The sequence below is a fragment of the Polypterus senegalus genome, chromosome 11 (assembly GCF_016835505.1).
Source record: "Polypterus senegalus isolate Bchr_013 chromosome 11, ASM1683550v1, whole genome shotgun sequence".
NCBI lineage: Eukaryota > Metazoa > Chordata > Cladistia > Polypteriformes > Polypteridae > Polypterus > Polypterus senegalus.
The window spans coordinates 16,047,589-16,059,836 of record NC_053164.1 but is presented as its reverse complement, the minus strand read 5'-3'; the positions used below and the strand labels follow the sequence as shown (position 1 = coordinate 16,059,836).

Below are 12,248 nucleotides of genomic sequence, written 5' to 3'. Positions count from 1 at the left end.
GACACCTGTCTTCTTTGCGGTGGCGGAGCCTCATTTACTGTAATGATTTTAATTAGTTAAACTGAAGCAAATTGCAACTCACATACAGTATGTGAAGTGCTGGTTTGAAATGGTGGCACACTGGCAGGTTAAGTGGCTTATGTGGGAACTGAAAAAGCAGCTTTGCAATTTGTCACCTGGTGTGCCTTTTGTTTATTTCTCTCACATCCCCAAAAAAATGTGAGCGTTAGACTATCTGGTGACTTTAAATTGTCACATTATGAGTGTGTGCCCTGCAGTGGATTGGTGTGCCACTCCAGAGGTAATTATTTCTTTGCGCCCAATTCTGTTGCTGCTGTTGTATTTCAGCAAAGGTTCCAGGATTCAGATTCCTTGTTTTACGTCTTCTTTGTTCCTTTTTGACTCTTCTGTTTCTATTAATTTTATTTCTGGTTATCTGATTGGCAATTCTCTTTGGATTCAATTCTGCCTATGTACGAAACCTTCGGTTCAGATTCAGATTCCTTATGTCATGTCTTCTTTGTTCATTTTTGACTCTTCTGCTTGTATTAATTTTATTTTTGCTTATTTGATTGGAATTTCTAGTCAGTCAGTCATTGTCCAACCCACTATATCCTAATACAGGGTCACGGGGGTCTGCTGGAGCCAATCCCAGCCAACACAGAGCACAAGGCAGAAACAAACCCCGGGCAGAGTGCCAGCCCACCGCAGGGCACAAACAACCACACACTAGAGACAATTTAGGATCGTCAATGCACCTAACCTGCATGTCTTTGGACTGTGGGAGGAAACTGGAGCACCCGGAAGAAACCCACGCAGACACGGGGAGAACATGCAAACTCCACGCAGGGAGGACCCAGGAAATGAACCCGGGTCTTCTTACTGTGAGGCAGTAGCGCTACCACTGCGCCACTGGGCCACCCTATTGGCATTTCTATTTGGATTCAATTCTATGTATGAAAGCTTTGGTTATACAGTAATCCCTCGCTATATCGCGCATCGACTTTCGCGGTTTCACTCTATCGCGGATTTTAAATGTAAGCACATCTAAACATATATCACAGATTTTTCGCTAGTTCGCCGCTTTCTGCGGACAATGGGTCTTTTAATTTATGGTACATGCTTCCTCAGTTTGTTTGCCCTGTTGATTTCATACAAGGGACGCTATTGGCGGATGGCTTAGAAGCTACCCAATCAGAGCATGTATTACATATTAACTAAAACTCCTCAATGCTATAAGATATGCTTCCCGCGCAGAGCTTGATAGTTTGCTTGTCTCTGCCTCTCTCTCACCCTCTCTGACATTCTCTGCGCCTGACGGAGGGGCTGTGAGCAGAGGTGCTGTTTGCACAGAAGCTGTTTGCCTAGTGGATATGGACGCACCTCTAAGAAATGCCGCTTTATCGCGGTGCTTCCAAAAGCACACTTATTTTTTGATGGTTTGCTTTAATCTCGCTCTCTTTCTGACGTTCTCTGCGCCTGACAGAGGAGATGTGAGCAGAGGGGCTGTTTGCACTGAGGCTGTTTGCTTAGAAGATACTGACGCTCCTCTAAAAAATGCCTCGGCAAACTTAAAAGCACACGTATTGATTTTTTGATTGCTTGCTTTTCTTTGCGATCGCTCTCTCTCTCTCTGAAATTCTCTGCTCCTGAAGAGAAGATCTATTTGCATTCTTTTAATTGTGAGAAAGAACTGTCATCTCTGTCTTGTCATGGAGCACAGTTTAAACTTTTGACTAAAGGGTGTTATTTCATGTCTAGAGGGCTCTAATAATGTTAAGTGTGGGAGGGTTTATAAGGGCTTACAATATATAAAAATAACTACACAAACATATGGTTTCTACTTTGCGGATTTTCATCTATCGCGGGGGGTCTGGAACGCAACCCCGCGATCGAGGAGGGATTACTGTATTCTGTTTGTTTGATGGGTGGTTCCTCAGGAGGCAGGGCCACCTGCCCATCAGTGCAAAAGAAGGTTCAACCCATAGTTCCTTGCAGCTCATCTGAATGCACTTGAGGGTGTTAGGGGAGTTACTGATTATTTGTAATTTATTGCAGTGTTTCCCAACTTTTTGGGATGTCATCAAGCAGTTTTTCACATGCCATTGTGTTCTCGACCCACCAGTGGGGGTGATGAATTCATCTCAATCAACAAAGAGGTGGGTGATCCTGCACAAACACAACAGCGTCAGACCATTAGATGAATCAAGAGCGGTCACCAATGCTTTTCGTCTTTGGTGAATCATCAGCACGATCATCAGATCAGGGGTTGGAGAGGTCGTCCAGGATTGGACGTGACCACCAACGATAAGCGCGAGACGATTGGATCGGTGGATGAGGTTTTGTCCAGCGTTGGCCATGATACACCTGTGGTGATGCTGCCATTCTGAATCGACAGCGATCTTCCAAATGGTGAGGGGGGAGTGTAAGTTTGTCCAGGGTCAGCAACCCCCACTTGCAATGCTGCCGTGGTCCACAGGTTAGGAAACGCTTTATTTATTGGACTTTTGACCTGACCTGCTCAGCCATTTGACCAGACTTTGGAATCTTGTACTGCAACTTTATTTGCATTGGATTGTCTTATTGTACTGAGCAACTCCGTTTTGCCTTTTGTTCTCCATTCTTGTTAAAGAGCATTGATTTATTTCATAAACATCCCATTCTGGACTTGATATCTAGTTGGGGTTTGATGATAAATCCCAGATCCCCCAACCCTTACCCCCCATCGGGTATTTTGAGGAATCATGGGACTCTCTTTATGCTTTGAAACATCAAGTTCACAACAGCAGCCCATGAGGCTTTGCGAGGCCAGCGTGAAATCACAGAGCTGTAGCACCCAATATTGGTTTTATGACTGGCGCACTTCATCACCTTTTTACGACTTTTCTGTGGAAATTTTTGGCCATGTTGGAGGCTATTCAGGTCTTTCTGAAGCCGGGGAATTTGATTTTGGTGTTTATTTTGTTCTGTATCACTTCCCGAGGAAGGCATAAATTTTTACCGTCAAGTTTCCGCGACAACATCTTGAATTCAACACGCAGTGTTGCTGAGGTAACTTCCCAGAATTCCTTGAGAATGCACTTCACGTGACATCATCTGGGTGAACCTCTAAATGGTCGTATTTATGTGCCGTTTAGGCATCCGTGTTTGGATTCTCTGTAACCTTTTCTTATGGAAATTCTTGCTGTTTCTTTTTAATGGCTTTTGAACTTTCTTTTTAATCCTTTGATTTTTGAGCCTTGTGTAATGTTTCTGACTTGAAAGTTCTGATTGTGTTTTTTGCAATGACCCCTGCTTATTATTTTTGACCTCACTGCATCTCCTGACCCTGAATCAAAGATTTCCCTGCTGTGGCAGAACAGTTGGATGGGGACGTCACTACCGGATCTGAGCTACCTGCCCGATTTGTGTTGCGCGTGCAGAACTTTCACAGATGTGTACTGAGAAGTTAAGCAAAATGACTCCTTTTATTGCTTCAAAAGCTTACATTTTGTAATCTTTCTAGTTAGTCAATAAAAGATGTCATGTTATTTACCTTCTCAATACATCCATAATGGCTAACATGGTACAACACCCTGGTACTACAGATGTGTACTATAATTGTACTCCTCCTCACACTTTATACCACTGCCTGATCTGTTTCGCACATGCGTGAATACAGACACTCCTCACCTAACGACCTACCTGTTTAACAATCACATGGACTTACGACCAGTTCTGTGACCAGCTGGTACTGTACGCTGTATGAGAACTTTGTTCATGGAAATGGAAGCGCAGCTTCTCAGTGTCAATCATCTGATCTTGCATCACAGTCTCTCAGTCTCGTTTCCGCAGTCCATCAGTATTCATGACACTGGCGTTTACAATCTCCAAGACTACACATTTTGAATATAAATTTGTAACATATTGTGCACCCTATAGTAGATGATGTCGGCGAAAACGAAGAGCATGACTTCACCTGGAGCAAGCGCCAAAAACCAAAGAAAAGCTATCGATCTTGAGATGAAAATGAAGATCATAAATGGCTATGAAGCTAGAAAGTTAAAGCGATAGTACGTGATTTGGAGCTGGTGCATTCGATCATTTCGATGATCTCGAAAGATAATAAGGTAGGGAAGGTATCGACAGGATTTAAAGCCCTAATAACTACACAATGGAAAGACCTCATTCATGAAATGGAGGAATTACTGACGATTTGGTTTGATGACCAGATACAACAATGACAGTGAGCCTTTTAATAATTATTGACCAATTCGTAGTTGTATAAATAGAACTCAGAAGTTAAGTGAGCAGTGTCTGTAATTTAGGCCGTATACATACGTGTGTGATGTCACTACTCGATCGGTTCTCCAACTGGATTTGCACATTGGCTGATTTTAGGAGATTATTATGAAAATAATTTGTTTTTCTGTGTTGATTCATTGCTATTTGTGTCTTCACTGCTGGATTCAGCATGTTATGCTCTTTGCTATGTAGCACTGATCGGGCAGTGACAGGGACAGCTCTTCGAGTATAAAACACTGACCAGCATCACAGGCTGCATGGGTGTTAGTTAGTCATACTGAAAGGAGCTCGGAAGACGCAGAGAGAGATAAAGGACACAGAGTATTGTGGACCCAGAGTGTAATTTTATCTCTCCCAATTTGGCTTAGTGGTTAGCACTGCTGCCTCACAGATCAGGTTTAATTTTTGGCCCCAATAATCAGCTCCAGTAGAGTTCACAGACACTTCTCTGATACCTAGGGATGCTGACAAGATCTTTACACCATTATAATTCACTTAAAACTAACTCATTTTCTCCTTCCCCATTGACTTCAATGCATTTTGCAGAGATCGCTGAAATTCCCAAACCATCTGAAATCAAAGCCAAGCAAACTCAACGAGAGTCCCAGCTTCAAAGCCTCGCCCAGTTCCTGACTATATGAATTTTATGTGATCTCCCCGTTTCGTGTTTTGCCTTTTCTCTTGGTGTACTTTGGTTTTCCTTCTTGTACATCCATGAGAAATTTGTGCTTGGGTCACATTGGCTTGCTGTGAGTGTGAGAGAGTGTGTGCTGTGTGTGAGCCTGTCCTGCAATGGACTGACTTCTGTGGTGCCCTCCACAAGTTTTGGGACAAATGCACATTTTTTTCTTGATTCCTCCCTTTGCTAGTTTAAAATTACAAATCAGTCAATTCAGACATCGTGATTAAAGTCCACATTGCAGACTTTCATGTAAGGGGATTTGCACACATTTTGCTCACACCATGTAGAAAGTAAAACACTTTTTCTACATAGTTACCCCCATTTCAGGAAACCATAATGTTTGAGACACAGCAATAGCAGGTCTATTAAAGCCGTTGTCATATTTAGGACTTTGTCGCATATCACTGGCAGACAATGACTGCTTGAAGTCTGCCATTCATAGACATCAGCAGGTGCCGAGGGTCATCTCTGGTGGTCCTCTGCCAAGCCTCTAATGCAACCATCTTTAGCTCCTACTTGTTTCAGTGACTTGTCCCCCTAATTTTTCTCTTCCACATATGGAAGCCTGCTCAATTGGATTTAATTCTGATACCTGGCTTGGCCATTCAAATATTTTCCCATTTTTTAGCTTCGATAAACTCCTGTGTTGCCTCAGCAGTCTGTTTGGCTCATCATCTTGTTGTTGGATGAAGTGCTGTCCACTGAGATAGGAGGCATTGATTGGAACTTGAGAAGATCAGATGTTTCTACACACCACAGAATTCATTGTGCCACTGCCGTCAGCAGTTCCATCATCAATGAAGACAAGTGTGCCAGGACCTGTGGCAGCCATACATGCTAAAGCCATAACACCCCCACCGCCATGTTTAACAGATGATGTGGTCTGCTTTGGATCTTGGGCAACTCCTGTTCATCTCCACACTTTGCTCTTGCTATCACTCTGGTCTGGTTCATCTTTGTCTTGTCTGTCCACAAGACATTTCCCATAATTCTACAGGTTCCTTGTAGCTCTTTTACACAAATTTTAGTCTGGTCATCCTGCTTTTGTGGTGTTCATCTTACATCATGGCCTCTGTATTTTTGTTCATGAAATTTCCTGCAGATAGTCATCTCTGACACATTCACATCTTCCTCCTCAAGACTGTTCCTTATCTGTTGCACAGGTGTTTGGGGCTTTTTCTTTACCACAGTGCGGATTCTTTTGTCATCAGCAGTGGAGGTCTTTCTTAGCCCATCAGTCCCTTTGTGATTACTGAGCTCACCAGTGTGTTCTTTCTTCTTCATGATAGTCCAGACAGTTGATTTTGGTCATCCTTTTATCCATGTCTCCAATGGTTTTATTCTTGTTTTTCAGACTCAATGTGGCTTCTTTGATTTTCATTGGCACATCTCTTGTCCTTATGTTGGCAACCACAGACGCCAAAGGGTAGAAGCAGCCCGAAGTAACTTATGACGCCATGAAACTCACCTGAGGAATCACAAACACCTGTGACGCCAATTGCCCCAAACATTAAGGTGCCCTGAAATGGGGGAACCATGAAGAAAAAGTGTTGACATTCCTACTTGGTGTGACCCAAATGTATGCAAATCCCCTTAAATGAAAGTTTGCCATATGCATTTTAATTTGCTTGATTTGTAATTTTAAACTGAGGAGAAGAGGAGGAAATCAAGGAAATGTGTGTCTTTGTCCCAAACATTATGGAGGGCACTGGGTTTGATAAAAAAATGAACATTTGGACAAAACCGAGTCTCTATAGTCTACTGTCCCAAAGCTATAAACCATTTTAGGCGACTATCCTTGTTAAGGCAAAAGAGAAATAAGGAAGTCAGCTAGAGATCAAGATTGCAGCAGAGAGTCACGATGTTGGATTGTCCCCCCCAGTACCTGTGTTTCCTGTTGGACTGAGTGTTGATGTTCACAACGCAGATTCCTTCATTGCAGTCTTTACCCACCAGGCTGTGAGGATGAGGCCGGTAAGGAATTTCCTTGGACACTAAGGAGACAGTCACTTTCACCTTCTTGATGGCTTGTGTGTGGCCTTGTACCTGAAGATGAAGAACGAATTTATCAGATGTAGCAGACTTTACTTGTCTAGTGCTCTGATTAAGAACGAAAAAAAAAAAAAAAAATCTAAAGCCAAGTACTTTTTGGTGAATAACGTTAACAGGGCAGCTTGGTGGTGCAGTGGGTAGCGCTGCTGCCTCGCAGTTAGGAGACCCGGGTTTGCTTCCCGGGTCCTCCCTGCATGGAGTTTGCATGTTCTCCCCGTGTCTGTGTGTGTTTCCTCCCACAGTCCAAAGACATGCAGGTTAGGTGCACTGGCGATCATAATTGTCCCTAGTGTGTCCTGTGGGGAGCTGGCACCCTGCCTGGCGCCAGCAGACCCCCGTGACCCTGTGTTAGGATATAGCAGGTTGGAAAATGAATGACTGACTGACTGATAATGTTAACAAATAATATCACATTTTTGAATGTGTTAATATGTCAGTGCATCCGAGATGAAGAACCATTCTATATAATGTCACGCGTGTGCCACCCGGGAGGCAGCATAAGGGCTCTGGTGATAGTAACTACCCACCAAACCAGGGGATGGCGCTGTGCCCTAATGCCTTCTCTTTACCTCCCTCTGCAGAATGGAAGAATGACAGCCATCCCACCTCTGATGTCACTTCCGTTGTCCGTCCCCTTGGACCCGCCCCTTCCTGCCTGGAATCTTCCATATTCTGTTCAGCTATTTTATGTCAGTTCTTTGTAGGGCTTGCGTCTTAAAAGACATGGCTTCTGTCTTTACAAAAAAACCAACTTATTTCAATATGCTTTATGTTATATGGGGTCATGAATATTTATTCTGTGTAGCTTTTGTTTTTTAACAATAAGCACTGACTGAATGGTTCACCTAATTCTTAATTTCCTATTTTTTTTAATTAACTGCATAGATAGATAGATAGATAGATAGATAGATAGATAGATAGATAGATAGATAGATAGATAGATAGATAGATAGATAGATAGATAGATAGATAGATAGATAGATAGATAGATAGATAGATAGATACTTTATTAATCCCAAGGGGAAATTCACATAATCCAGCAGCAGTATACTGATACAAAAAACATATGACCCTATTTGGAAATTAATATGATTAATAAACGAGTGCAGCGCTGAACCAGTGGATCCAGCATCCTGAGTTCACCCCCCACACCCAGTCGTCGTCCATGTTGAGTTTCTGTACTCTTCCAGTATCTGTGCGACTTTTCCTCCAACATCACAAAAACATACTGGTGAGGTCAACTGGCACCTCTGAACCATCAGGCTGGCTCTGAAAATGCTACTGGAGGTGAGGTGAGGGTGCCAACATCTATCATCTGGACTCTGACTTTTTTTCTCATTTTCCTGCAGACCATTCACGGGAAATTCCGCCTGGCCCTGATGATGTCACTTCTGGTTCCTGACCCTTGGATGATGTCACTTCCAGTGAATAACCCGTGACCAAAGAGATTTCCGGTTCCGGCCCTTTTGATGGCGTCACGTCTGGGTCCGAACCTATGTAAGAGGACCCTTCCTCTTCCGCCCTCAATGACTTCACTTCCTTTTCTGGCCTTTAAAGCCGCCATATTTGACTGACTTAATCTGTTCTGTTTTAGACTCCGTTCTGAGCACCAGTGCTAGCAATTTACCCATTTGCAACCAGGGAATATTATATGGGTGGCTGCCCCAATCCTTTTTATGACTCATGTGTCTGCTTTTTGTGACAAAGTACAATAGCAAAGTACTTGCCATTTGTGCTTCTGAAGATACACATGCGTTCCAGACACCACATGATCGTCAAACTGTGACAATAAATGAGTGTACACCATTAACGAAAGTAAACCCAAGGGAGTATCACACCCAAGAGGTTGTCAAAGTCTAATAACACTGAGTATCTGCTGTGGACAATGAGGGGCGATGCCTGCCAACTCCGAGGCCCCTTAGGGCTCCAAATGGTCACAGGACCGGTTTAGCTGAAGTTATTGCTGCACAAGCGAGTTACACCACTGGATTTACTGAAAGCAAAGATTCGCAGACTTTTTCACACAAAAATATGTCACAAATGAATGAACGAGTGTAATGCTTTTGTGCCTTTTGTTGATTCGGGTCCTCATTATCTCGTTTTAGGACTCACATCAAAATCTGATCACGTTTTAACTCATATTGATAGAGGAAGATTCTAAAGAGCTCACAAACATTCTAGCACCACCATATAGTGATGAGCGAAATCATTTGCGTGGCACTGATTCACAGTAAAACTCAGTGTTTTACTTTCACAAAAAGTTCCAGGAAAAGCTTCCAGAAAAATTGGTGCCATTCACGCAAGAAAAAAGGCGTTTGTTTAGTCTCTGCCTGGAAGTGTTCTGATGCATGAATTCTACGTATGTCAGTCTGTCGTTTAGTAATTTGACAAAAATCTGAGTACTGGGGCTCTATGCAGTCTTAACATTCATGGATCGTGAAAGGGTTTCCAGAGGGCCCCTTCAAACATACTGACATAGGACATAGTCACTATGAGGTCAGTAGACGGATTGGGAGAGCAAAGGGCATGGGGGTCATGAGGTCACTGGAAAGGGGTGTGTGGCAACGAAGGTCCAAGTCTTTAGAGTCCTGGTGCTTCCTGCATTGATACATGATTGTGAGACATGTACGCTATCCAGTGACCTGAGATGAAGACTGGACTCCTTCAGTACTGTGTCTCTTCTGAGAATCCTTGGGTACCATTGGTTTGACTTTGTGTTGCTCATAGACTCCCAAATGAGGCACATGACCTGCATTGTGAGGGAACGTCAGTTATGGCAGATGAAATTTAATGTCAGTAAATGTCAAGTATTACACATAGGAAGTAAAAATGTGAGGTTTGAATACACAATGGGTGGTCGGAAAATCGAGAGTACACCTTATGAGAAGGATTTAGGAATCACATTGGACAATGTTCAGAAGCCATTAAGGAGGCTAACAGAATGTCAGGTTATATAGCGCCTTGATGTGTGGAGTACAAGTCCTAGGAGGTTCTGCTCAAGCTTTATAACACACTGGTGAGGCCTCATCTGGAGTACTGGGTGCAGTTTTGGTCTCCAGGCTACAAAAAGGACACAGCAGCACAAGAAAAGGTCCAGAGAAGAGCGACTAGGCTGATTCCAGGGCTACAGGGGATGAGTTATGAGGAAAGATTAAAAGAGCTGAGCCTTTACAGTTTAAGACAATGGAGATTAAGAGGAGACCTGACTGAAGTGTTTAAAATTATGAAGTGAATTAGTCCAATGGATCGAGACGGTGACTTTAAAATGAGGTCATCAAGAACACGGGGGCACAGTTAGAAACTTCTTAAGGGCAAATTTCGCACAAACATTAGGAAGTTTTTCTTTACACAAAGAATGATAGACACTTGGAATAAGCTGATAAGTAGTGTGGTAGACAGTAAGATGTTAGGGACTTTCAAAACTCGACTTGATGTATCTTTGGAAGACATAAGTAGATAGGACTTTGTTGGGCTGAATGGCCTGTTCTCGTCTAGAGTGTTCTAATGGCACTACAGCCATGTGGCGTGATTCCCAAAGGGTGATCCAGTTTGCAGGGAACTCAAGCAGTTGGACCAGGCCAAGGGGACGCCCACATACCACCTGGCTGAGGCAGATAGATGGTCATTTCCGGACAGTGGGGTTAGACCGCGTGTCTACCTTGGGTGGTTGCCAACCAGGATCCTGTTTCATCGTGTGATGGGTGTAGCAACTTACTGTACCAATGCATGCTCCCCAACCTGACCTAACCTTCAAATGCTATTTTAACATCAACAGTCACTAAGTGTTTAAAAGCTCACCTCAATAGTGGGTAGGGTCTTGCTGTGCTCATTGGTGGACTCTCCCAGGATACTTCCAGCAGAACGACCCTCACACTCATACCGAAAACGCATGCCTCGCTGTTTGGGTTGTTCGGTGATCACCAGTTTGGGTTGTTCCAGAAAGTCCTCCAGAAAGCGAGTGTTAGGATCAGCACCAGGAGCGTCTGCTGCCATTACTGCAAGCTGTCCTTGTCTGTTACTGCCCCGCAGGCCTCCGCTTGACCTTCGGCTTTCTGGCGTGGCCACTGGCGCTGAACTGCGAGACATGAGCTGTGGTGTGGAGGGTTTGCCTTGGGCTTGGCGTCGCCGGATATTGTGAGCTGGGCTTACAGGGGAAGCTGCCATGTTGCTGGATACTGATGGCATAAATGAATTCCCAGGTGTCTGAAAGAGAAGAAGAAGAAGCAGTAAAATGGAGCTGTGTCATTAAAAATATTCATCTCCAGCATCTTGGCATTAGAGAGACCACCACATAATCATGACATGCTGCACATGAACCAAGTCATAGACATGGAGCACACAGATCTCATCGGTGTTACTCCTTGCCTTAAGAAAGGCGGATTGAGAAATGGTGGAGGCCAAAGATCGTAAACGAAAGCCAAACTCGACACCAAAGATCTGTGTTACCAAAGGTTAAAATCCTTGATGGAGTTAAGAAATGAAAGATGTTATCTACAGTATGAACCATTAATTGGGAATATTTGAGCAGTCACTCGAGAAAGCAGAAATACGTGAGTACTGGAAAGTTGCAAATGTGACTCCAGTGTTCAAGTAGGGAGACAAATTGAATCCTGACATTTACAGACCAATACGTTCTACTTATGTACCATGTAGAGTTATGAAAACTATAATAAAATAAAGGAGAAAAGTACCAAAACAAAAACAATCTATTAAGTAACACCTGGCATGGATTTATGAGAAGCCAATCTTTTAGATTTCTTACAACTGGCAACTGGAATATTTGACAAAAACAAAGCACAAAAGGCTTTGACGCCGTCATCTCACACCAAAGATTCATTCTAAAACTACATGCTGAAGGCATCAGAGGTAACCCACAAAACTGGACCTCAAAAGCGACAGGAGACAAACAGTGCAGATAAGAGGAGAATGGGGTCATCAGTGGAGTCCCTCAGGGGTCTGTCCTTGGACCGTCATTATTTAGCAATTAGCTAAACAAATGAGCAATAAACACACTGAATGGTTTCCTATCAATCGTCAACCTGGTCTTAAATACCAAAAAGACCAAAGAAGTTGTTTTGGACTTTAGGACCACTAAAAAGACCAATCACAGTCCGATAACAATCAATGCACATGCTGTGGAGAGAGTTTCCAACTTTAAGTTTCTAGGAGTCACCATCTCAGAGGACCTGTCCTGGGCTAGAATAAGCAAAGCACAACAACGCCTCGATTT

General features: G+C 43.3%; 1 protein-coding gene across 2 annotated transcripts in view; it reads right to left on the bottom strand.

Moving 5' to 3' along the window:
* relb (v-rel avian reticuloendotheliosis viral oncogene homolog B) overlaps positions 1 to 12,248 on the bottom strand; it is an 85,033-nt gene that overhangs the window by 30,354 nt on the left and 42,431 nt on the right. For both annotated transcript variants that reach the window (XM_039768085.1, XM_039768086.1), the window contains 2 exons: positions 10,817 to 11,221; positions 6,852 to 7,012 (listed from right to left, as the gene is read on the bottom strand). In XM_039768085.1, coding sequence (XP_039624019.1) covers positions 6,852 to 7,012; positions 10,817 to 11,221 — 566 coding nt within the window. The remainder of the gene's footprint in view (positions 1 to 6,851; positions 7,013 to 10,816; positions 11,222 to 12,248) is intronic.